Raw genomic sequence first — 27,913 nt, 5'->3', positions numbered from 1 at the left:
GTTATACCACATCTCTTTATTTTTATATGGTGTATCATTTTCATATTAACATATATTCTTTTTTTTTATATTAACCTGTGACGCACAGTTCATAATTCTATTGTGCTGTATGTGTGTACTGTCGTAAATTAATTTTAGGTGTTCGTTGTTATTCTGTGATTTACACTTTGAAATGAACTTTATATTATTTATTTATGTATTTCTCTGTCCTGAGTGTTGTTTGTACTGTATTCCTGTCACGTAATGATGTCATTCAAGCGGTATTTGTAACATTGCCATATAACCGGGAGGTTTGGCTAGCCATTAGACACGGTCCAACCCGCCAATTGTTTTCTTAAAATGAGTTGTACTTAGTCAGGAATATGGCAGATGTTATCACATAGTCCGTTTCTAAGTATGTTGGCGTTTGTTTTTGTAGCAGTTCAGTGTTTCTGTTGTCCCGTTTTTTTTTGTTTTTTTTTCTCTTATAGTTGATTTGTTCTCCTCAGTTGGTTTGTTACCCGGATTTGTTTCTGTCTCGATTTATGACTATTAAACAGTATACTGCTATTGTCCTGATAAATTGAATAAAAAATAGATGGAATTTTAATTACCGATTGTAATTTTTTTTTTATTTTATTCAACAGAAGTTTAACTTAATATCCTGCAGGAAATACACATTTATTATACAAGTAGGAAAGGGGAAAGATAATCATAAAATCAAGAGAAATTTACATAACTCGTTTCACGGGAAATTAATACCAAGTGATTCTTTAGATATACTATACCTAACATTGTTGAATACTTCCTGTCATATCTTGTTCTGATAAGAGAATAGTTTATTTAAGTTTAAGTGATGTATTGCTGAAATACTTTGCTTTACATTTGCTACAGGTATGTGATCTTTCTATTTATTTTTTCATTTTATCATGTACATCATTTTACCGACCAAGAAAAATGGGTGAATATGGAGACACGAAATATAAAACGTTCAATATTGGTTTTAATAATCATTTTGCCAACGCCAATTTGATTTCATTCGATTTTGTTTTTGTTTTTTATTTTTCAACATACAAATGGAAAGGTAAATCGTAGTGACCAAGACAAGTGATGGCATTTGTTGCTAGCATTTTATTAAGTGTTCTGTCCCTATTATTAATTAGTTTCATTGATGAATAGGAAGGTTTCATGTAAATGATTTAAATCCAAATTATGCTAAATGTAATATTAATACACACATTTAGTGATTCACGATAAAATAAAAAATTGATAACAACACGTAGAAGATCATAATTGATAATATGACTCCAGAATATCAAAATTTGAAATAAAGCGTTGATCTTAGAATTGACCTTGACTTCTCCTTTTTCATGCACCTGGTTTCGCAAATTTTAGAATATATTCGATTCATTGATTTAGTTTACGTGAATTGTATCTGATTAATTAGCTTATGAGATTGGAAAATCGTTCTTTACTGTTGCCTGTTCTTTCGCATTAATCATGAATATATTCTTATTTGCAATGGAAATCTTTTTAGTTCTATAATTCGTTTGTTTAAACCTTTCTTTTTTGATCTGATTTATATAGACGGAGGTGAGATAATAGTTTTATTCCATGAAACAGTTGCACCTAGCGGTGGTTTGAATAATTAACTGTTTATAGAATATGTCTTTTATTAACTTACAATGGGCTGCTGGTATACTATTGGACTATTAATCCAAACCTCCGATTTGTGGTTTTCCATTGTTTGATTTTTGAATATTCATAATGATGATAAACCATGAATAGCCTTTCGGACGGCCGAAATTTATTAAGTGTGAATTTGATTTTGTATAGATACAGTTAAATCCGAAAACCCTTTTACATGTAGTAGATGGATATACATGAATTAAAAAAAAGTTCAATATTCAGTAACTGTTAACGGGATCAGTAGGTGACCATTTCCAATTTAAATGTCGGCAGCTACAAGAATGGATATTTAATTGATATGAATTTCTGAGAAGATAATATCATTTTGTCACATGTTATCCAGGTGCCCTATTTCAGAAAGGATTTAACATTTTGTGTCATATATATATATATATATATATATATATTGGTATTTCAATATTTAGTACTTTACATTAATAAATAATACAACAGCTGTAATTACAACAAAACTCGAACTGTGGTTTTACCTAGAATTCTTAAATCATTAGGAATGTGTCTTGTGTTTGTTCTGTATGCGATATGTTTTACTTACATCTTTCTATCGGGTGCTTTATCATATAGCTGTTTACAAGAATTTTTCGACTGCTCTATCTATTGTTTATATGTTCCGTTAATATAATCATTATTCAATGTGAACACTTTTGGTTTCATTTAATTGTCTTAATACCCTTTAAATCATCATATTTCAATACATCGAAAGAAACAAATATATACCACTGCTTAACCAATATCTACATACTCAAATACCGCATTCATGACATTAATTAAACTGCCGTCAATCAAATTTCCCCTTCTCATTCAGCACTTTTCATAATTATTGTGTCAAAGATGGCAATGCCTCTGCATTTAAATTATTAAACACAACTGCACTGCAAATATCCCCGTGCCATGCCAAAAATGACAACCCTGCTCTATATTTTCTTCTTGTAATACTATTAGGTGAATATTGAACGAGAGAACGTTTTTGCTATTCTTTGTTTGTGACATCATTTGGAAAATCCAAAACCTTATCAATCTGATTACTATAACTAATCGAAAGAGTAGTATAACATTAGGAGGACAAACGGGACGGGAATTTTGAAGAACACAGGAACATATATATATATATATATATATATATATATATATATCTTCCGAAAAGCAATATAATTCAACATTGAGAAAAACAAAATCGTGATATTAAATTTATAAAAATTCCAATCAGTCGGTACAATCCAGAAAAAGATAGGAAAATCACATAAACAATTTGAAGATTCCAGTAAGAATTGTGAACTGTCTTGGATTAAACGACTGCAAACAACATATCCTATTGGTTTTATATCAATATAATCGAGTAAAGGAGTATATCTTAAACTTTTAATTGTACGTAAGCTACATCGATTTTTTTTAGTTTTTTAACTCCAAGTTCTATCAAAAAACTTTTGTAATAAAACATATCAAGTGGAATGAGCTATTTTTGGATGTTTTAGATAAATTACGGTGGTCCTCTCAATTCGTTTGGCGGTTTTGACTTTTTAACTTTATAAACTATACTTCAACATAATCATATCAAACAAAAATGTATACTATTTAATTAAATGACCGATTGAAAAATCTAATTGCAAATTTATCTGCCATAACTCATATCAAGCCTACTTCTGTAATGAATAGGGAAACTATGCTAGATATAATACTTAACGTAAGTGTAATGAGATTATTAAAGCTGTTACTATTCTCCTCGACAACATAATGTCCGTTTCGGTAATAAAGTTAAGTAACAGGTTAAAGGTATTCCTTTGATATAAAAAATGATGAGGTATGATTGCCAATGAGACAATTTTTCACAAGAGACCAAATGACACAGAAATTTACATATATAGGTCACCGCACGGCCTTCAACAATGAGCAAAATCCATTCAGCATAGTCAGCATAGTCAACCATAAAAGGACCCGAAATGAAAAATGTAAAACAATTCAAACGAGAAAAACGAGAAAACTAACGGCCTAATTAATATATACTAAAAATGAACGAAAAACAAATACGTAACACAGCAACAAACGACAACCACTGCATTACAGTCTCCTGACTTCAGACAGGTACATACATACAGAATGTGGCGGGGCTAAACATGTTAGCGGGATCCAAACACTTCCCCTAACCTCGAACAGTTGTGTAACAGTACAACATAAGAACGAACTATAAAAATCAGTTGAAAAAGGCTTAACTCATCAGATGGATACAAAAAGAAATACATCTATCAAAAAGACAGGGATGACGTGGACGGGTACTTGTACATACCAACAACAAAAACACACTAAGTACAGTTCGGAGAGTTCTCGCAGTTGCTGACAGCTAGTTCAAAGCCAATAAACGATTGAGAAAAAAGATCATGGTAAATCCTTTTTTTAACAGTGATGTTGTTTATCAAGCCCATATATTTAGTTACGATCCGGGAAAAATATTATATTTTGGTTTCTTATAATGCTTTGTACATGAATAAGGACGTTGGTTTTTTCGTTTGGATTTTTTTAAAATACAATTTTGGATTTAATTTGAAGTGTCTTACTTTGCCTTATAAGATTTTCGACTTACTGGAAAATTAAAACATGTAATACATTTTATATCAATCGCAACAAACAGCATGTGCAGTTGCTCCATAAATAAGATGTAAAAACAATTACTTCTTGTGATCAATGTATTTAACTGCTGGTTGATTTTTATCAGTTTATTTTTGTCAATTTAAAGATCGACTGTTTTGTCATTTCGGGGCTGATTTTATTAAGCTTATACTTATGGATAAAATTCAGACTGGAATGCCGTATGGGGACAAATATTTCCTAACCTCTACGTAATTTGGTTTCCTGTTGATACTTTTAACATATGCAATCAAACCACATCTTCATATTTTTAAAAAGGGTCTGAAATTTGAAAATAGCTAACACATTTTGTCCAACTGTTTCGAATAGTTTCAGATAAACATTGATACTTTAATTAAAATAAATTGTGTCTTTTGAAAGGAATTAACAAAAAAGGATAAGCGAGAAATGGCCAACAATTCTGGACAGTACAACAGACAACACATCAACCACCCATTGATGTGTTTGAGCTTTTAATTTTTCCATTTGACTTTCCATTTTGAATTTTCCTTGGAGTTCGGTATTTTTATTATTTTACTTTTTCCTCCAAAAATAACCGTTCAAACACAAACAACAACGTACACATAATTGTTTAGATAGCTTGACTACGTACAAGCATATCATGGGATGAGTTTATCCAGTTTGACCTGCACATCCTCTTTCTTGTCTATTCACACCATATATTGTAGAAAGAAAACACGAAATAGTTCATTATACAATTTAGACAAAACATAAGTAATCATCATAATCTTAAAAAAAGATTATTATCATTTTATAAAAGGATGTTTTCATTAAATATATATGCTTTGATAGTATTATTCTTTCATTTCTTCAATAGCAATAGTTTGAATATTTACAATAGTATTCTAATGGCTCATACACAGAAAAGGTATTTTCGTTCTAATTAGAAAATATAATCTGCAGATTATTTCTAAGTATGCAATTTACGTGACTAGCTTTGATGTTGAATTGTATCATTTTACATGTTTTAATAATCAAAATAGTTGGAAGTTAATTTAGTACACCGGGAAAACTTGGTTTGATGTAAATAATCTCCCTGTGAAAATGGTATGACGTGATAACAGTTAAAAAGATTCAATTTATTTTGTATGACAACCTTGCTACGATATATCATTGTTAATGTTTTAATGAAATCTTAATTCTCATTTGAAAGGTATTTGACAAATAAACTTTGTATAGTAAATATGCCTTTACATGTTTTTGTAAGATAAATGCGTTACTATATGGCTCATTAGCAGTTTGAAGAAACACAGCAGTACGTAGTGGATGATATTTCGTAATTTGATTAAAGTTGAAATATTAAAGTACCGATTACAAGTTATAGTAAGAAGGTCGCAAGTATATACATTAAAAACGGAGTAAGAACAGATACGCGTTTAAAATAATCAGGTACTGCTACGCATGCATCATACAGGAATCACATTTTAAAATAAAATCATCTCGAAGGAAAAATCTCACAGTCGAACATATGATAACACTGGTATAATTGTTTGATTGACATTAGAGAATAAAACATTTTGTATACTATGAAACAAAAGTAAATCCCAAGAATATAAAAAAGCAGAATATTCATACAATGAGAACAGAATCAGAAAATCTTCGAAAATGTTATGATATAAAGCAACAAAATAAAACAAAACAAAACAGGAAAGCTAAAAAGCTGATGATTCTGCATTGAAAAGAACGCCTTTGAACAAAAAAGTTGTTATAAGACTTTAAAAAAAGTTTGCAATATACACCTGGGAGTGAAACAGCAAAATACATTTGACGATTCTAATTGATCTTAATTCAACATGTTTACATCGGTAAACTAATATCTCCTTATGTTATCGATTAACATAAAAAAAAATTGATGCGCCATCATTTCCAATGAGACAGCTCTCCAACAGAGTGCAAATGACGTGAAAGATTAGCTTGTTTCATTCCCTATATGTAAAATATAAACACTCAATCCTATTCCCTCCTCCGAATAAAATAGATCAAATACAACAATCAAACAAATGGAATGTTTTTGAAATCGTCATATTTTGTTAAGATAATATTAAATTTTAAGATGAACATAGTATGCAAGGATATTTTTGCCTCGTTTTGAATGAAACTATACTTTACTATGTAAAGCTTCAACATTTTATAAATAATGCAAATAATACCATAATAATTGTTTGAATCCTTAAATTGTTTAAAAATCAATGCAAAATAATTTCGATTTTCATATCTGTTTATGAGTAGTTTAGGAGGATCTGTTAGATTAGTGTGGTTTTCGTGGTTTTTATTTGTTCGTTTTCTGTTCAAAATTCAAAACGGAAAGTCCCTAATCAAATGGCAAAATCAAAATCTGAAACAAAGCAAACGAATGAATAACAACTGTTATATTCCTGACATATGTAGAAAATGGTGGATTAAACCTGGTTTTATAGCTAGCTTAACCTCTCACTTGTATTCCAGTCGTATACAATTCCATTATATTGACACCAAATACTGTCGCCTTAATTTATATCAATTTCATTATTAATTATTACGATTAAATTGTATCTAATTATTCTAATTTCAGCAATATGATTACAATTTTATCAGATAAAAGAAACTTAGCATAACACTATGTCTATTTATTATTTAGGCGAATTCATAAGCCATAAGGTTTGCAGACGTTGTCGAAGAAGGAGTATTATGTCTAATGATAAAGGTAAAAAGCGTTTTTGTTAAATGTGTGTCCATTCATTCCAATTTACAACGTATTAAACCATAAAACAAAAGGTAAAAAACAGGGATACGACAGAAATAAAACTGAAATCATCATGCCCAAATTTACCTTTTTTACAAAACTAAATGTGTTTTAAACCATTTTGTTTGGCATAGATAGCCACGGATACGTCCAATTTTCCGTATGACAGTACTAAGTCAGCCTTAGGAAAGTTGTTTTCCACTCGTTCCATTGATTGATAACGTTTGCTTTTGTCAGTTTGTATGGACTTCCCCTTTTTTAGTTTACCTTGGAGTTAAGTATTTTTGTTATATGTTTTTATGTATACTTTTCTCTATCAAAACATTAGTAGATCTTTTATAATTACAACGAGATAAGCAAAACTCATACTGTATAGTATTCTGTAAAAAAACCTGGCTATGACAAAAAAAAGTAAAAATCACAAAAATACCAAACTGAGAGGAAAACCCAAAACGGAAAGTCCCTAATCAAATTTCATAATCAAAAAATTATAGAAGAATTAAAGGGAGAAATATTACTTATTGATTTATGTAAAAAAAACAAGAAAAAAAAAGAACAACAAAACGATATTATGATAGACAGAAACCAACGACAGTAATACAGGGCATATACTGCCGTAGACGCATTGACATTACATTTCGGATTTTTCGATATTCAATATTCTTCTAATTTGTACTAGATTTGACCTTCAAAATCTCAATCAAAACAATACAGCATGATTCCATACGGTCAGTGTCTACTAAAATGTGTTAAACAAATAATATCAAGAAGTTGAACAGTTTTTTTTTTGTAGAGGGTCAATTTTCGTAAAGAAGGCAGATACTGGTGGTTAGTTTGTACTATCCAATATGGTTGGTAATGTATGCTTCCATATATGTCAATTGTTCAAATGTTTTAAAATATAATTCATTTAGGGTCATACGATACAGTTAAAGGTGAGTATATGTCGTCTTCAGCGTAGAATGTTATTATGGAGACGTTTAATTGAGACATATTTGGAAAAGATGCATTTTTCGACCGATTTCCATCATTAGCTCGAACATGAATACATAGATCTTTCTTTATGAAAAATGTCATTTGGCTTATGTATGAGGATTGTTTGTATCAACTTTTATGGACAAATCACTGATGGATTCTTTTAATTTTAGATTAAAAAAAAAACAGCAAAAAAAGATTTTTTGTGTATAAAATCTTGAAAATTTAATAAATATGAATAATTTTAAAGGCTTGAACACATATTTAAGGCAAAATTGTGTAGACAAGATATTTTAATATACCAAATTATGTTTATCATTTGAAACAAAACAAGTAAGTTATGTCTGTCCAAAAAATAGAGTTTTAAAAAAAAAACTTTCGAGTAAAAGTTTGAATTTTCGAAAAGAAATCATCGTGGAATCAAAAAACTGTATCGTATGTCGTTAAGCACGTTAACAAGATTGAAGTATTAAATTGATTTCGGTAGATAGGATTTTTTATTAAAACGAACCGGTGTTCAATGAAGCTATAATGGTCGTTTCATTATGATTTGAGGTTCAAGACTACTTCCATCGCCACCAGTTTCTGGGAACAAACAGTCAAATGATGACCATAAATTTGGTATGAATAGTTACATCAAGTGTTTAACTTCCACTTCAATATATAATATTGCTTTCGAATTTCGAATTAATCGTTTTAACAATATAGACTTCATCAAACATTCCAAAAAATAAACGTTTTGTTAAGGTAATAAACATGAAAGGAATTAATTTCCCTCCAAAACGAATATGAACTGCCACATAACTTATGCACACTATTATATTTCAAGATATTTCCTCTTACAGGCAGCAATTAAATAGTACGTATAGTCGTATACAATGAGCGGAATGCATACCGTTTAGTATGCTTGAAAATACTCGGAAAAAAAATCAACAATTTAAGAGAAAAATCAAACGTTTTACTTTGAAAAGAATAAAAAAAGAAAAAAAAATATATTACAGAAAAACAATAGCGAACAAACCCATGCATATATTCCTTAGGTGTTTTTAGTACAATTTGTGGGGACGTTTTGGTTATTTATTTACTTACACTTCGAGGTTTCAGCTGCCTTTATATTAGGTTTTGGACGTTCCTGATGCTAGTGAGTCAAGTGGTCTTAGTACTGTATAGGGAATTCTAATATGATGTGCTTCTTTCGCTTTGTAAACAACACCGTGATGAAATTCTTGATATATCTATACTTAGCGCGGACTCCGAGATGTACATAATAATGGCTGTTAAAATATACCTCCCTCGTAAATCCGCATGTATCGTAACCTATGTGCAATTAAACGCTTTGTCGATTTCGTTGTGTTAAAAATTGCAATTGAAAAAAACCGTACAGAATCTTCATTCTTATTATGAGGTATAACAAAAAGAAATAATGCATTAGAGTTCGGAAAAATGTACAAATCAAAATAAAATAAAATTTCGCGAAATTCGATTGATTTTGCCGCATTAACGTCATTTCAAAACATGACGTCATACAAATGAAAACGCCACAGCTGAAGGATTGTCTGTTGCGTGGACCCTCCAAATTCGGATAAGACTGACTTACAATAAAGTTTTGAGGTAGGTGTTGTTTTTTTTCCCTATAATATTGCATACACCTTATCGCGTTTTGTTCGCAATTACTGGACATCACAAAAGTTCCCGTAAAATGTTGACGTCATAATAGAAAATAGCTGACGCCAAAATGGAAAAGTGATTGTTTTATGACGTCAAAAGTTCAAGCAGCGCAGATTCTCGGGTCAACGGGCGCAGATTTCCAAATAGCGATAAGGTGTATTATTCGCATATTTACTGATTTCAGCATGATAACATGGCGGCTCCTTAGTTACAAAATGTCAACAGCGAATTTGATGGTAGCTTACGAGAAATAATGTAGATTAAAAATGGCAAATGCTAGGTTTGAGAAATACAAGAATTAAACACATTTTTTTTCTAGCGGTTATTTAAGAAATAATTCATCAAAGCTACAGATGTATTTGATTATTTTAGATTTATCTAACAGGGGGTAAAATAGAACAGCCACACACACGGCATACCCATCCTCGCTTCATTTTTTTAATGACCGTATTTGTCCTATTAGAATCGAAATAATTCATGGAAGCCATAGATTTGTTGTAAATGTACACATGGCCTGGGCCGTGATATTCGTTAACTTTATCCCTTGCTTACGCTCATGATAAAATTCGAATATCACGGCCCAGGCCATGTGTAAATTTCCAACAAATCTATGGCTTCCATGAATTATTTCTTAAATTGAATATGTTATTATGTTTAACAATAAGGTACTATAAACTATAACAACTTTGTTTGTTGGCGTCCTGTTTGATTTAATTGTATGTTTAGTTGGATTTTTTTAGTCTTTGTGTTTTATATCTATAATGTAAGTTCACACAATATAGGCCGCCGGATCGGTTTCGGTTGATTACACAATTCTGTCAATATAACGGAACCATAAGCAACTGTTATACAAATAGGACTTTTACCATATTATCAGACAAAGGTTTTAATCCACATTGTCTTTAGAGTGTTTGGTTTTGTCTGGTTTATCGGTTGTACTATATTATAATAAAGACAAATGAGATGTAGTATGATTGTCATTGAGACCACTGTCCACAATAGCCAAAGTTCAAATGAAAAGGATAAACGCAATTATAGGCAACCGTACGGACTTAAACAATGAGAAAAATCTATACCGTATAGTCGGCTAAAAAAGGCGGGATATGATAAAATATTGTTGGTAGTTCATGTCATTTGAATTTGTATAATGAAACGTACACCTGGAGACATAAATTGCGTTGTTATAAAACCTCACGAAATATATCATGCTTAAAATTATGCACGCCAGACGCACGCGCTTTTTTATCAACATTTGTCTCGACAATGGCGCTCAAATCAAAATAGTAAGAAGGCAATTTAGATAAAAAGTTGGAGAGCATTAAAAACCCAAAATTCAAAAACATTGTGCCAGATACGACTAAAGATATCTTTACCTGGGGGATGAAAAACTCTAGTGATTCAAATAATTCGAACAGTTGATTTACAGAAAAATTAATATATAAATAATATTATATGCCAACATAACAGTGCTGACTACTAGGCTGATGATTCATTCGAAGTATTGACCAAATGGTTAATAAAACAGTTAATCCTATCCTGTCATTATTCAAATTTTAAAATTAGAATATTTGAGCAATTTCAAAGCTAACATTATTGACGTACTTAATTGATTACGGCTGGGTGGTAACGTTATTGATACGAATCGGTCTTCAGTGAAACTATAAAGGTCATTATATTCGTTTTAGGTTCAAGACCACTTCTACCGCCATCAATACCTGAGACCAACCAGGCAAATGATAACCATAAATCTGGTATGGATAGTTATAGCCAGTGTTAGGCTGCCCATTAAACATATTCGTTACATTAAAACTTAGAATTGTATCAGGTTTACAGTAACAACTTCATACACGTTCATAACAAAACGCAGAAGGGAGGTACTTAATATGAAAGGAATCATTTTTTCCGAAACAAACGTAAATTGCTTCATCACTTATGCACTAGATTTATATATAAAGATATTTCCCTACCGACAAACTTTTTGAATTTTTAGTTGCAAAACATTTTGCAAAAACGTTGGCATGCCACAGTCTTTAAACTGTAGAACAATCTGAAATTTTGTGACATCAAATTGTTCATACTTCTTAAACACAAAAACAAAACTAATTAGGTATGACCGTAGTCTGCAAATCTTAACCTTTCTAACCCTTATGAATTCATTGTCATTAAGTATTACCAATACCCATTGTGTCTGTTTGTTTTGTTCACACATCGTTGTCAATGTAATGGAACTTTATGCGACTGTCATACAAGTGAGAGGTTTAGCTAGCTATAAAACCAGGTTTAATCCACCATTCTCTACATAAGGAAATACCTGTACAAAGTCAGAAATATGACAGTTGTTTTCCATTCGTTTGATTTGTTTGAGCTTTTTGCCATTTGATTAGGGACTTTCCGTTTTGAATATTCCTCGGATTTCTGTATATTTGTGATTTTACTTTTTATCTACTAAAACTAAAACTCAATGTTCTATCTTCTCTAAAATCGTGTAACTGATTTTGTGTCAAATTCAAGTAATTACAATGTGATTGTCAGGAGTGGCTAAAATTGTAGAACAAGGATTTTAATTTTTCTTCAAGTATTTCTTACGGCTTCCACTCAACACAACGATTGTTTTACTGACAAGTAATTGGAATATATAAGAAGTTGGTCATCGTATTATATTCGATTGTAACAACGATTTGTGTTTTTATAACAACCACATAAACTATGCAACATTTTCAATTGTACGACATCAACAAAAAAAAAGACGATTTAAATATAACAACATGATTAACTTTCAAGATATAAACAGTTGACGCTTGTTTCTCTTCAACGAAACAAATTTTGAAATCACCAGTTCTTTGATATAGTAAGCTTGCATCACCCTTTACCCAAGCTTTAACATGGAATGTGTTCATACACCAAAAACTTCCTTTGTCATTCTATCCCAATCGTATAATCGATCTAAACTTGACACTAACGATGGTTGTGATACTATATTAAAACCAGTAAATTCATTTTTTCATACCGTAGAGAGAAAAACACAATCAATCAATTAATTTATGAAAAGATAAACCGAAAGTTTTATTTATAATTATATGCCAGTGAATGCAGGGTTGAACAAATAATTCTTATCGTTTTTATATTTTTGTTTTGTTTTTGTTTCTTGTTGTTTTGTTTTTTGTTGTTTTTTGAGTGGAGGTGGGGAGTGGGGGGGGGGGGGGGGGGGAGGGGGGGGTCATACATGTTATTTTTGTATTTCAACACTTGAGAAGAAATTCTCATACATGAATACAGTGAAGAAGAATGTCGGGAAAATTGATACTGGCGCCAAGTAAATCCCAATTTAATCATTTGATTAACTTGTCACGTATGCCCTGATATGTATATCATTCACATTATTTAAAGTATAATCAAATAGATAAGTCATCTCTCTTAAAGATAACAAAAGACATGCTAGCATTTCTATCACAACTGTTACATTTTGAAAAAGTTACACGTTCATCAAATGATTAAATGGAGATTAACTTGGCGTCAGTATCAAATTTCCCGACATTCTTCGTCACTGTATTCATGTATGAGAATTTCATCTCACGTGTTGAAATACAAAAATAATATATCTATAATAGATGGTCATGTATGACCCCAATCCCCCCCCCCCCCCCCAAAAAAAAAAAAAAACTACAAAAAAAATAAAAACAAAAAACCATAAGGAATAACCCTAACCCTAATCAATTATTCTTCATACTGATTGATAATTATAGACAGATTGATATGACTCATTTTACATCATCATTTGCATACTGTTGAAGAATATCTGTTATCCGAAAAATTTGTTGATACTAAGAATCATTGTTTATTTTTGTAAAAACTAGAAGATGCCCGCGAAATCACGGTACAATTAGGCAAGTGTGGAAACAAAGAGTTTTTAAATTTTGCGGGCAGTACATCGACTGAGCATGCGCGAAATCGTATAAGACACGGATCGATAACGGTCTCCGAACTGAGATATTTTCTCAAAAATTTGGCGTTTTCTGTAGGAGAAGATTGATTTTAAAGACAAATTTAGGAAGTTCCAAACACCACATTTAAACGTCATATCACATATATTTCCGATTTTGTATGGTTAAGAGGAGTTGCGGCTTAATGAAATCAGTCTCTTCCTTTAGTAGTATACATTGGTGTTGTTTTTTACACTTTTTAGGCGTATTTAAATATATATAAATATATATTCCTTTACAGTCCTTTTTATTTGAATTGATTTGCATGCTTAACGTCGTAAATTGTCAACATATAAACTATCGGTTTCCCTTGTATTTCATCTAAGTGTCTTTTTGTATTGAATTCACGTGATTAAGGTCGTAAACTAACCATTCATAAACTATCATTTTTCATGTGTTTGTTAACTATGCGTCCTTTTTTTTTTAGTCAGTCATATCTGACTTTTTATTTAATTTGATCAACTATCTATAGGTTTATGTTTTGTCTTTTGTTGAAATATCAGTTCATCAAACTCAAAACTTATGTTTTTGATAGTTGATGTGTTTCCCTTTGTTTTAGTTTGATACCCGGATTTATTTTTGCTTAATCAAATAACGACTATTGAACAACGGTATACTACTGTTGCCTTTATTTGATCAAAAGGTCTAGCATTTTCATTTTTGGTGTTTTATTGAGGGAATCAGTGTGGTTCTATACAAAGAAGGATTGTTAATAACCTAAAATAAAGGATTTATATCTACAATTCCAAGTTTTGTAGAAAAATAACACTCTGTTTAATTAAACAGTGTAGTCGATTTTTCAATAGAAAATAAATATGTATATATAAAAGCAAATTTGTAAAATTGTGTTTTATATTCAAATTAGATTTTTAGATTTTTGTCTTTAAGAATCCATAGTTAGCCGATTGACACAAATGGCTTTAAAAAAACTTTACTAACTACGGTAATTTGTTTTTGCTAAAATTCCATCTTCAACCCATATAGTAAGACGACGGAAGTTTTAAACGATGTTCAAGTGTCGTAAATCGATTATCAAGAGGAACATTAAGGTGATAAAACAAAATTCATGGAACTGCATGAATTCCAAAATGAATGAGACCGGTTGCGTCAATTTGGTAAATATCTCCTTCTTTGCATGTTTCGACAAATACGTATGAGTAAATGTTGAACTCATATTTAGGGTGGCAATATAATTACAGTCATATTTGGGTTGAAAGAAAATAACATACATTTTAGGGTGAGTATTAGAATTTCAGGCAACTGTTTGTGGGGAGGTCGAGGTCTATTTTCACATTAGGCCGTACTGGTAACCAGACTTTATATAAACCAGTCCCTCATCTTTCATTTGATACCTAAATTATCAAAATAAATCCTACATAGTTTGATATTTACACCTATATGTAGGGACTATTTTGTTTCAAATATGTACTTCTTTCGAAAATGTTCTTGAACTGTTCTGATTTGATGATGTTACATCTTACAAAATCTACCCGAATTATTTTGCAAGGATTTCCGCTCAAGCCGGTGCTAGGGGATGTCTGAGACTTGCAGTTAGGTTTTTGTTCCGTGTTTAAAGCCTCATTTTTACTTTGAGATGAAGAACAGCAATAAAAGCGCTGTTCCCCTGCTTTGTGTGAGTTTTTGCTTTGCATGTTCTGATTTTTATCATGAAAGAATATCCCATAGTCTTTGTTTTCTATTTATAAAATGACATCGCAAATACAGACATGTTGTAAAATGTCTGAATTTTAAAGCAACTTATATACTGCAATACCTTATCATGCATTTTTTAATTAATTGTAAATATAAAGAAAAAGTCCTTTTGTGAAATGACTGAATTGGTTAACACAATTCAACTCATTGCCTGTTCAGTTGCATGTATTTCTTTTAAAAAATATCATTAAACACATTACCAAAAAGAGACAAAACAAAATATCTGGCAAAGGAGAAAACATTTGGTACAGTAATATTTTATTCCTCAAATACCAGCAGGAAAAGTCTGTATATAAAGATAAGGAGATGTGGTAGGATTGCCAATGAGACAACTATCCACCACAGTTCAAATGAAGTGGATGTAAGTAATTAAAGGCAACCAATGAAAAAAAAACCTTCGTACAGTCGGCATAAAAGGTCCAGATATCAAAAATATCAAATAATTCAATTTAGAAAACTAACGGCATAATTTTAAACAAAACAATGTACGAAAAACAATTATGAAATGAACTAACGACAACTACTAAACTACAGGCTCCTGACCTTGGATAATCACATATATAATGTGGAGGAGTTAAATATGATTGAAGGTGCCAATTCGCCCCTAATCTAGAAAAGTTGAGTTATGGCGCACCATAAAAACAAGCTATCAAAATCAATTAAAAATTAATTGTAAGATATATTTAACAGCAAAGGATGTGTGTGCAAAGAAACAGGACAAATTTGATAAGTCCTGTCATCCTAACATTACATGAAATAAAATAATAATTGTCAATGCTTGTGGATATTTTAGATACTTGTGTAGAATAAATTTTTACAAATTAAAATTCTCGAAATGCATGCTGTTGAATTCAATAATAATCAAAGAATAAACTGCTTTGCTTTATGACATTTGCAGTGCCTCAACTACTGTTAATATTTAATTATATGTAATGATTTCATGCATTTTGTACAATGCCTGAACAAAAAAGTTAATTTAAGAAAATCCCGAAAGCCGACAGCACTTTGAAAACAGTCTGAAGCAGATATTCTTTGTCTTAATATTCTGAGATCTGCATATTTTCGATAGCATTATTTCTTCTTCACTCGGCAGGGTTTTAATCAATGTATATGTGCCATTGTGAATATAACTCCTACAATGTGTCCATTACTTTCGACCACTCGACCATATAGAGCATATATAATAGATAGATAAAATAATAAGTCATGGTATATCAAACCACATAATGTGTTTTTTTAAAATAATCATTCATTTTATTTAATCAGATGACAGATCAGAAGGTGAACATGATCAAGAACCCGTTTATGACGAAGTAAAGAAAGGTGTGAAGTGGATTTTTTTCTTTCTCATTTAACACTTAACATAAGGAACACCCATTATTTTAACAGCGTCATTGAAACTTGACTGACACCTGTTGAATCTAATGCTGTTCAAGAATCGAATGATTCAATATTAAAACTTGAATTTTTAACGTATTTGACTACTCATTTTATAAAATTGTTATAACTTCGCCGTAATTTGCTAACAACAGGTGACAGCTTGAAAAGTATCTCTTGATTCGTTACCATTCGTCCTAAGTCTGCCATTTTATCAGAAGAATAATTTCATTAAAAAAAGATATTTAGTGTTATGCCTCCAGAATGATTACATCTGTTTGTATATCACTAAACATTTGCTGCGATGTTTAAATGTCAGCATTTATAAAAGCTATTATAATATGTTATCTATCTTTACTGCATATCTTGTGAAAATTTAATAACCTGAAAAGCAGAACACTGTTTTTTGCTTTTTGTGTTATAGGGTTTCTGTTACCTTTATGTTTTAAACGACTTTTACTTTTATTCATGCTCATTTTTGAACAATACTGTTAACTCTTTGCTTGGGTTTGATGTTTCTGTAGAAAAACTCATGTCATCAAGCTAACCCGATGATAATGTTTAACCTCAGCAGGATGTGTGATTGAATTCCAAGTTAAGCGATAATCTGTCATAAAAGAGACGCGAAAGATACGAAGGGGATACTCAAAATGATAAGTCGAACATAAAATGGCAACGTCGTGGCTAAAACAGAAAAGTCCAAACACACAAACAACAAACAACAAACAAACAGTATACAAAACACAGAAAACAACATAAAAACTGGCTGAGCATAAACATTTACCAGTATATATTTTTTATAACCTCCAAAAGCAATAATAAATACTGTAACTATACTTTAATATTATTTAATGTTTTCCTTGTTGTAGATACCGTTAACGATAGCTATACTATAATGTCAGCTGGTAATAATGACATAGTCCCCGTCACAAGTCCTGAGCTCAACCTTCCAACAGTAAGGTTAACTGGACCACCACAATCTCCTGATTCCTTGATATCACAACTGGATAATAGTAATTTATTTTATATTTAACAATCTTACAAATCAAGGGTATCACATATTCTTTCAATCTATGATAATTGTGTTAACGGATATTGTTGAAATAACATGGTTTCCTTGATATCCAAGCTTACTCACCAAGAACAGTAGTATGGTAATCCGACTTGCAACCAGCTAAAAAATTACGTATCCTCGTTCTCATGCAAAAGTATATTAAATTTTGTAATTTAAGGATTTCGTTTGGTAATTTGAATGCGTGTTAGCGAGATTACGATTTAGGTGGATACGTTTAAAAGGTTTTCTTATATTCGTTGACAATTTTCAAAAGACGTAAAAAACGACAGTGTCAATGTTATCATCTTCGATATATGTAGTTTCTTTTGCAATATTCTATAAGGTAGTTACTTAAATATCAAAAACCGTGATATTTGCTCAATTTGCTAATGACAAACTAGCATGATTTAAACGATGCATAAATCATTCTTCTATCTTCAAAACAGTATGTATAATGAATTTTGACCTTCTATTTCAATGATTCAAAGCACTTCTGCAATTGCCAAATATATCTGAATTTTACAACAGACAACTTCATTCGACTCTCCCGGAAACAAAAAATAAAAGCAAATACAAGCAACAACGAACATATGACCTAGATTGCCAAACCCCCACCTTCTTAGAATTTGTGTGTGGACCACTCGTTTGTTTTATAGACTTCTTTTTCTTCTTGTGTTTTACCATGGTATTGTCGATTGTCTACTAATATTTGAATTGAATAACCATTTGTTATTTTAGTTTAAGTTAGAATATACTACCTACATTGTGTCAAACACTTTAGACCACTCGACCAACAAGGCTTTACTGAATTAATTTTTCTCTTTGCTCAGGCAAATAACACCATATAGAGCATATAAAATAGATAAATAAAATAATAAGTCATGGTATATTAGACCACATAATGTGATTTTTTTTGAATAATTATTTGTTTTATTTTATCAGAAGACAGATTTGAAGGTGAACATGATCACGAACCCGTTTATGACGAAGTAAAGAAATGTGTGAAGTGCTTTCTTTTTTTCTCCTTTAATACTTAAGGATGTTTGCTACTCTGTTTCAAAATAAAAAGCTTTTTAAAAGACTGCTATAAATTGATAGTATATGAATAAAGAAACTAAAAAAGCAGAAAAAAATTAAGGGTCCATGTGCTTGTTTTCGAGATATCAGCCATTGAAAATTTGGCAGGAAATAATTCTCTCTAGATTTTTCATTCATTCATCTAAAAATGGCATCTTTTTTTCTTTCAAAACCAATTAAGAAATAACAAGTATTTTATAAGATTTTCAAAAATGACACTTTCACTATATGTTATCAAATTTTGAAAAAAAAAGTAGGGGTTAAAGAGCAAATATTTTAATGGCACTGCATGAATAAAACCGGAGGATTCCGAATATCTTGCAAAAACCCCAAATCCAGAGGAGCGAACATCCTTAACATAAGAAACACCTATTATTTTAACAGCGTCATTGAAACTAATTGAACATTTGCTGTAAAACATACAAAACATTTGAAAATGACTTAAATGAAGACTTATCTCTTCAAAAATAATTCGGAGGGTTGACTGACACCTGTTGTCTCTAATGCTGTTCAAGAATCGAATAATTCAATATTAAAACTTGAATTTGTAGGGCATTCGACTACTCATCTTATAAAAATGTTTCAACTTCTCCGTAATTTGCTAACAACAGGTCACACCTTGAAAAATATAGGATTTCTGTTACATTTATGTTTATTCGACTTCTGCTTTAATTCATGCTCATTTTTGAACACTATTGTTAATTCTTTGCTTGGGTTTGATGTTTCTGTAGAATAACTCATGTCATCAAGCTAACCCGATGATAATGTTTATCATTAGCAAGCTATGGATTGAATTCAAAGTTAAGCGATAATCTGTCATAAAAGAGATGCGAAAGATACGAAGGGGACATTCAAAATGATAAGTCAAACATAAAGTAGTGATGTCATTGCTAAAACAGAAAAGTCCAAAAGACAAACAACAAACAACAGTATGCAGAACACAGAACACAACATAGAAAACTGACTGAGCATAAACATTTACCAGTATATGTTTTTGTTTTTTATGATCTTCAAAAGCAAAAATAAATGCCGTAACTATAGTTTAAGATCATTTAATGTTTTATTGTTGTAGATACCGTTGACGATAGCTATAATATAATGTCAACTGGTAATAATGATATAATCCCCGACACAAGTCCTGAGCTTAAGCTTCCAACAGTAAAGTTATCTGGACCACCACAATCTCCTGAATCCTTGATATCACAACTGGATAATAGTAATTCATTTCATATTTAACAACCTTACAAATCAAGTGTTTCACATATTCTTTCAATCTATGGTAATTGTGTAAACGAATATTGTTGAAATAACATGGTTTCCTTGATATTCAAGCTTACTCACCAAGAACAATAGTATGGTAAACCGACTTTCAACCAACTAACAAATAACGTATCCTCGTTTTTATACAATAGTGTATTAAATTTTGTAATTTTAGGATTTCGTTTGGTAATTCAAATGCGTGATAGCGAGTTTCTGTTCCTAACCGCAACCGTCTTAGAATTTGTGTATTGACAACACGTTTGTTTTCAAGACTTCTGTTTATTTTTGTGCTTTCATCACGGTATTGTCCATTGTCTACTAAATTTGGAGTTGAATAACTATGCGTTATTTTAATTTGTGTTTCTCCGATCTGATGTTTGGCGAAATCAACGAGTGATGTCTTAAAATCAAATATGTTTCAAATTTGGTTCACAATCATCCTTATACATGAGAAACTGTTTTAAAGAAATATATTTTTAGTTACAAATAATATCTGTTCATGGTTAGAATGTAAATACGTAAAGATATTTTGATTCGATGTAAACTGAGTTTAAATTAGCATGTCGGTTGATGCATGCATAGCAGTAGCCGCTTACCCTGTCGATGCAACCAATCCCGCTGTTTTTTTGTAATTCATGCAATACCCACAGTATTTGTCTGTTACCTTGAGTTGTCTCTTTTCAATCAATTACTAGATTTGAACATCAGTAAACTATATAGCTACTGACGCCTCATTTTGTAGACAAATGAAATAAACCAGTTTACAATGCACAGAAATTTCCCCTTTGCCTATACAAACTATAGTTCCTGAGACTGAAACACACGCTACAAAACCGGCACCGTGTAGCTACCAACAGGCAAACCATCACTATCTAAACAAGGAAATAAAAGACAGCACTTAACATAATGCTAACACTGTTATCATTTCCTCTATTGATCAGCTGATTCATCCATATCACGTCATGTTTGTCTGATGCCATTGTAGTTAAACAAACCGTGTTTAGAAGAAGTAATAATTTGTATACTGGCATATATATATATATAACTATAATGACACTGAACTGTCAATTTTCTCTTTCGTGCTATTAAACACGTTCCACATTTTCGCATATTCTGAAAACGTCCAGTAAGAGTCGATCCAATGTCATCCATGGCAAAAGATTATTACTGCAGAAAATGTATACATCAAAAACGTAGGTTATTGGGACTAAATATTGATGTAGTTCCGTTTTTTGACTGCCAATCTTTCAAGAGATCGTGATGGTATGAACAGTTTGAAAACATAGAAATTAGCATAACTACTACAGTCGAATAAGGACTTCCTCAATGAAGCTGTGTTCATCCCTTAATCTTGTTTGTCTCGTCAATTGACTATTTTAAAGCTTTGTATTCCAGGCTTTAAAAATGAAAGACGAATAGTTTTGATTGGTAAGACAGGTGCGGGAAAGAGTACAACCGGTAATATACTGCTTGGTAAGGAAGCTTTTCCTGCAGCAATAAGTCCAGTTTCTGTAACAAAGGAGTGCTGCCGTGCAGAATCAGATATTCATTCAAGGAAAATAGTTGTAATTGATACTCCAGGTCTGTTCGACACAGAACTGTCGCCTGAAGATATCCAAAAAGAAATAATACGATGCGTTACCATGTCAGTTCCTGGGCCTCATATTTTCCTCATATTATTGCAAGTTGAAAGATTAACAACAGAAGAAATTTCAACACTAGATCAACTCTTTGATATATTTGGAAAGAACATGGGCCGATTCTGTATGATAGTTTTTACCAGGATTGAAGATTTAGAAAGAGGAGGGAGTACGATCGACAAATTCGTTGAAGACGGGGGATCACTCCTTTCCGAATATATTGAAAAGTGCAGTGTTAGATATTTTGCTCTAAAGAATCCCCCTCTAAGGAAGAACAATTGCAAGTATCTACAATCTTATTTGAGAAGATAAACGAAGTTATTCTAAAAAACAATAATGAATGTTTTACAAACGAGATTTATGAAAATGTAAAAGACCGTCTAAACAAGTCAATTAAGAAAGCCTATAATGCACAAAATGATAGCAATTCAAACAAGCTGATACAAATAGAGAAAGATTGCGATCGAAAAATAAATGAAACTAGAAGTCAAAAAAAGCAATTAAGTTAACAACTGAAACATCAAATTGATATAAAGAGACAATTAGAGAGTGAAATGGAAGCACTTTTGAAATCCGGTGGCGTAGAAAGGAACCTTGACGAAGAGTTAAGAAAACTTGACTTGGCAAACGAAGCATGCAATGTGCGCATGTCAACACTTGAAAGAGAACAGGCACAATCTGAAATCCAGTACGAAGAAATCAAAATTGAAAAGAAACATTTATTGAAAATGAGGATAGACGAATTCAAAAACGAGTTCGAAGCAGCGGCTGGTATGGCCATTCAAGAACAAACAAAATTAATGGAACCACATTTTATCAAGATACTGCAAATAAAGCAGGAAATTCAAGAGTTAATAACCTGGAGAGAAAGTGGTGTACATTTATCAGATAAGCAAATGATAAAATCTTTCACATATAGAGAAAGGGCACTTAAAAAACAGAATGAGGAAATGGAGAAACAGCTAGACAAACATCTTAAACTTATGATTCGTAACGCAAAGAAACTAGAAGATGCGTTTAAAAGTACTAAACTTAATCTATGCATTATCCTGTAAAAGATATGGCCTAATTCAACCTTATCAATAAGGAAAATATGGGTCTTCGGTTGTAAAAAGAAACATAAAGATTGAAAGATAATAAAATAAATGTTATTAAATTCTAAAAAATGAATTATGGATGTATAATAAAAAAAGGTTATGACAAACATGTTGATTTAAACAATCCAATTGTCAACCTTCCTTATCCCAACAGTAACATACCCTCTGTCAAATCGTATGCCGTTTACATGTTTTAATATGTACGGTACGCTTGTCCATGTTTATATTATATGAACTTTAATAATAGGGTTGTGACCCTGACACAAAAACAAATCTACAACAGAGTTGCCGAAGAGAATAACTTAAAACGACAATAATAAAATGAATGGCTACGGGCAAAAATTGTTTTACTGAGGCGATGTGCCTGCGTCTCAGCCCCACCAAAGCATGTTGCTGTCTTCAATGTTAAGAAACAAAACCTATAATGACATATGCAATAATAGTTGTCTAATCAGTTAGTATAACAATATATATCTTATGTAGATTGTGATATTTTACTTTAGTGTGTATGCGTATGACGGGTGATAAATGTATAGCAGGAGACGCCAACACTCCTCTTGCCATACTAGGTCTTTCTGTCATAAAGCCATTCAATACTCTGAGTACAAAATGTGTGATTGAAATACCTAATCCGGAATTTTGATTTCTATGTCAGCGTAAGATAGTCGTGTTCGTAGTTTTTATGACCGCGTTCTAGTTTTACTCCTTTTTAGCTGGGGGGAATGTTCGTTCGTCACTAGAAAGTCATTTGTAGACAAAGCGCGCGTCTGGCGGATAGAATTTAAGCCTGTTGTCTTTGACAATGCTATTCCTTCAATTTCAACCTTGATTCTGGACGGATTTATGAAATTGAACATTGGCTTTCGTTACTAGAGAATAAAAGAAATGTTCAATTGTGAAATTATGATTTTCAGTTGTTTCCGTTAACCCATAAAATCATGTTATAAGTTGATGGTTTTTTAAAATTACAATTAATTATCTTTTAATTTTGTTTGCGTGATCAATGATCAGAGCATTTACTTTAAATATCAAATAACATGAAACGATATTTATAAGCAGACTGTTTCAAAAATTGCCGCAGGGCTATCACAAATAATAAAGAAGAAGAGAGAGAATATTGTCGTGTACTTATCGTATTAGCAAAAACTTCATTAAAAATGTGTAATATAGATAATTCTGCGGCAAGTTTGAATTATCTTTCCATAACCACAATTAACTTTGTCTGTGGGCAATCGGAAACACATTCATACATTGTCCAAAATTAGTGAACATTCAAGACTTGTTTTTCAAGTCAGTCTTGAAACTCGTTTGCCTTCTGAATCAATTAATTGTCGGTGATGTATCTTTACACATTTTTGGCTGCCGGATCTAAATTAAAGTCACTTTAGCCAATTATTATAAAAATGAGGACATGTGGTATCACTGCCAATGAAGCAAATACCCATTAGGGAAATGCAATTGGAGTTAGTAATTATGAGCCAATATACGGCCTTCAACAATGAGAAAATCCAAACCGCATAGTCAGCTATAAAGGCGCCCCAACATAAGAAATGCGAAAAAATTCCCATGAAGACAACTAACCGCATAATGCTTTAAAAACAGTAAACGAAAAAGATACAAAAACCAATGAAAACTACCATACTAAAGGCTCCATTATGTCTGTTTGGGTTGATCACCGATTTTTTTTTTAAATGACGTAACTATAAGCAACTGTATATTTTGATCATTTTGTTTTAATTATACGGTTATGTACTATAAAAACCAACGCTACTCATGTAGAACACAGCCTTCTTTTTACAAAAGAATCCTAAATTTGTGCGAAACATGCAATGATGTTTACTTTTTCTTCAATGTTTTCATCAGATCATAATAAATCGCACATATTGCAATAAGTAGTACAGATACGTTTTCAGATAGTATTTGTGATTTGAAATGCGGGGGTGGATAAATGATATCAGTGCTTTAAGACGTCATCCCATCGAAATTGACTGGGAGTTCCGCCTTCATCATATGGCATAATCATAGGTACCTTATTCGTTTGATTTGAACCACGTGACTTTGGACCTTTTTATGAAATTACTGCCCTTAGTTGTAGATTGAAAATATAAATTAAGTAACATTTGCGGATAATCTAGTCCTTTCCCGTCTTTGGTCTAAATTTAACGTGTCTTTAAAAACTTTCTTTGACGATTATTCACAAATATGTTGTGTAGTTCTAATGGAAAATGCTTAAAATTTGACTATTTACGAAATAGGAAGGATAAAATCATCATGCTTTAAAACGAATTTGGCCGAAAATGTAAGAAAGAAGGTGAGATGAAAGTCCAAACTCAAAAGCAAAAAATCAAAAGCAAAAACAAATCAAACGAACGGAAAACAACTGTTATATTCCTGACTAGGTACAGACACATTTTTTCATGTAGAAAATGGTGGATAAAACCTGGTTTCATAGCTAGCTAAACCTCTCACTTGTATGACAATCGCATTCGTTACCAACAATGTCTTGATCGAAATTGGTTCTGCACAAACATGACAGGTCATATGACAAAAAAAGGGTGATGAGGCTGCCTTTTTGAATTGTAAAATCTTCGGTAATCTTAACATGATAACTCTCTTGCGGTCACTGTACTTGTCGTCAATCATATACATTCACATTCTAAGTCATTTGTCTTCCACTGACGCAAGCCCGGAACTGATAATAGGTAGCTAAATGGATGTGGTCATTGAGAGTGTCACTACCGTTGGTAGATATCACATTGCAATGACGTCATTTATCATTTATCAAACAAGGCGATATCATCTTCGAAACGGCTAACAACTATTTCAAAGATATGGCTATAGCTAAAGGATAACGATAAGACCCCTTTGCATGTTTATTGGTAAACTGTGACACAATTTTATACTCAGGAACTCACTCTTCCAGTCCATGGCAGTACTTAGACCATACCCATATGGTCATGACCATAGGCGAATACATCGAATTTGATGCGACTATCATACAAGTGAGAGGTTTAGCTAGCTATAAAACCAGGTTCAATCCACCATTTTCTACATAAGAAAATGCCTGTACCAAGTCAGGAATATGACAGTTGTTATCTATTCGTTTGATGTGTTTGTTTTTTTTTTATTTTGCCATTTGATTGGGGTCTTTCCTTTTTGAAATTTCATCGGAGTTCAGTATTTTTGTGATTTTACTTTTTTCATATAATCTGACCATACGTATATGCTCGGACCTTATGAGGATATACTCGCTTGGTTTTGAACGTGCCAGACGAAATGGGTATTCAAACCATATAGGTTTTTTTAATTAAATATAACGGCAACTCCCAGTTCGTCTCCGGGCTAAAATAGGCACAAAGTACTATATTAAATCCTTTATCTTTGACATTTTGTCTGAATGTTTGTGTATATGTTATCTTGCCTTCGATTAATTCATTTGAATTGATTTTATCTGGTCGACCTTTTCGTCCTTATGTTAAACCGCATCTGTAAGGAACATAACCTTTTTCTGTTTTACTTTTTACCCATGACTTGATAAATTGTATCTTTATTATGTATTTCAATTTTTACTTATATTCACTTACTTGATGTGTTTTTTCTCCTACCATACGATCATATAATGACAGTATGTGTTTAGTGCTGCCCTTTATTCCTATTGTCAACAAATAAATAAAGGGGCGGCTTGTATAAATTATTCATAATACAAAATCGTATACATAGGAGCATGACCATGCACATTTACACAAACTAAAAATGATTTCTAATGTTTGAAAATTTTTAGTTTACATAAAAAAAAATGTAAACAACAAAAACAAAAAGAATTAAAAGAGGGTTCAACCTTAATGCCCGAAGTGCCTGTTAAAAAAACAGTTGACTGTAAGTTTAACTTTTCTTTTAGATATTTCTTCACGTAATTTAAATAGTTATCCAACGTCTAAGTCGACACATCATGTTTTGTAGGAAAAAAATCAATATTTGCGGCGAGTAAAATTTAGATTATTTCATCATCATATAACAATGATTACCATGTGAATAAATTAGTATAAAGTTTATTTTAAGACATTCTTAATTAATGACTGCCTCGAGTGTCATTAATATCTTTGGCACTTTACAGTAAAAGCAATTTTTCGTATTTATTACCTAGATTATACGCGTATGCTCGGATTTTATGAGTATATGGTCTGGAACATATTAATGAAAACATAGTTCATACTTATGAAAGAAGGAAATTTCATTGATGCACCATCTTTTTAAATCAATCCAGAATTACAAGTACTTTAAAGAAGGACACAGAAACGTTGTCCTCACATATGAACATGTGTAGCTAAGTTAAACTTAGTATTTGACCATGACTTTCAATGAAAAGTATTCTTCCGTATATGAGACAAATCTTTGAGTAGCGCTTAATTATTTTGCCAAGTTCATCCTCAAGCCAAAAATAGTATTTAGTAAGAGAGATTTAGACCTTTATATGCACAAATCACTTCAAATTGGTTGAAGGTCTTAGATAGTTTTCAGATGGTAATCTATTAATACTTTTAACTTTTTTTCGGAACACTGAATTCAGTAGAAAAACATTTTGCATTTCCAATTTCTAAAAAGCATATCAATTGAATATCAAATGGCACTCATTGGTACTTAAGTATTATTCATTGAGAACATCTAACATTTAAAAAGTTGTCATAAACAGTCTATAAAAATATGACCCTGACCTCATGTTGTGCTGTTACACCTCTGTCCAGGTTAGGAGATGGTTGAACACTCACAAATATGTATAATCCCGCTATATTCTGTATGTGCCTGTTCAAAGTCAGGAGCCTGTAGTTCAGTTGTTGTCTTTGGTTCATGTCCGTCAAATTTGTTTTTCATAAATTGTTTTGTTATGAATTCGGTCGTTAGTTTCCTTAATTGAATTGTATCATATTTTTCATGACGGGACATTTTATAGCCAACTATACGGTAAAGATTTTTCACATTGGTGCAGGTCGTATTGTTACCTATTATTGCTTACATCCAATGCATTT

At 31.6% G+C, this 27,913-nt stretch overlaps 1 protein-coding gene across 5 annotated transcripts; it reads left to right on the top strand.

Moving 5' to 3' along the window:
- Nucleotides 1-730: 730 nt before the first annotated feature.
- Nucleotides 731-22,288, top strand: LOC127723016 (GTPase IMAP family member 9-like). 5 transcript variants are annotated; one of them, XM_052229418.1, is made up of 9 exons: nucleotides 731-873; nucleotides 6,944-7,009; nucleotides 7,842-7,899; nucleotides 11,377-11,442; nucleotides 16,651-16,707; nucleotides 17,631-17,774; nucleotides 18,758-18,814; nucleotides 19,965-20,108; nucleotides 21,548-22,288. In XM_052229418.1, the coding sequence occupies exons 2-9, from the start codon at nucleotides 7,001-7,003 to the stop codon at nucleotides 22,102-22,104; spliced, it is 1,092 nt and encodes a 363-aa protein (XP_052085378.1). In that variant the 5' UTR covers nucleotides 731-873; nucleotides 6,944-7,000; the 3' UTR covers nucleotides 22,105-22,288. The 5 variants fall into 5 exon arrangements, with proteins under 5 accessions (XP_052085378.1, XP_052085379.1, XP_052085382.1 ...); XM_052229419.1 differs by having other exon boundaries at nucleotides 7,842-7,903; XM_052229422.1 differs by having other exon boundaries at nucleotides 19,965-22,288.
- The last annotated feature ends 5,625 nt before the right edge of the window (nucleotides 22,289-27,913 follow it).

Source organism: Mytilus californianus, unplaced genomic scaffold (genome assembly GCF_021869535.1).
Source record: "Mytilus californianus isolate M0D057914Y unplaced genomic scaffold, xbMytCali1.0.p SCAF_13, whole genome shotgun sequence".
Lineage (NCBI taxonomy): Eukaryota > Metazoa > Mollusca > Bivalvia > Mytilida > Mytilidae > Mytilus > Mytilus californianus.
The sequence above is the reverse complement of the archived record's forward strand: the minus strand, read 5'-3'. Positions and strand labels throughout refer to the sequence as shown.

Excerpts from the sequence above, each read along its gene's own strand:
- LOC127723016 (XM_052229418.1), top strand. Across the intron at positions 11,443-16,650 it reads AAATGATAACCATAAATCTG|ATGACAGATCAGAAGGTGAA; the intron begins GTATGGATAGTT and ends TTATTTAATCAG. Across the intron at positions 17,775-18,757 it reads GATATCACAACTGGATAATA|AAGACAGATTTGAAGGTGAA; the intron begins GTAATTTATTTT and ends TTATTTTATCAG.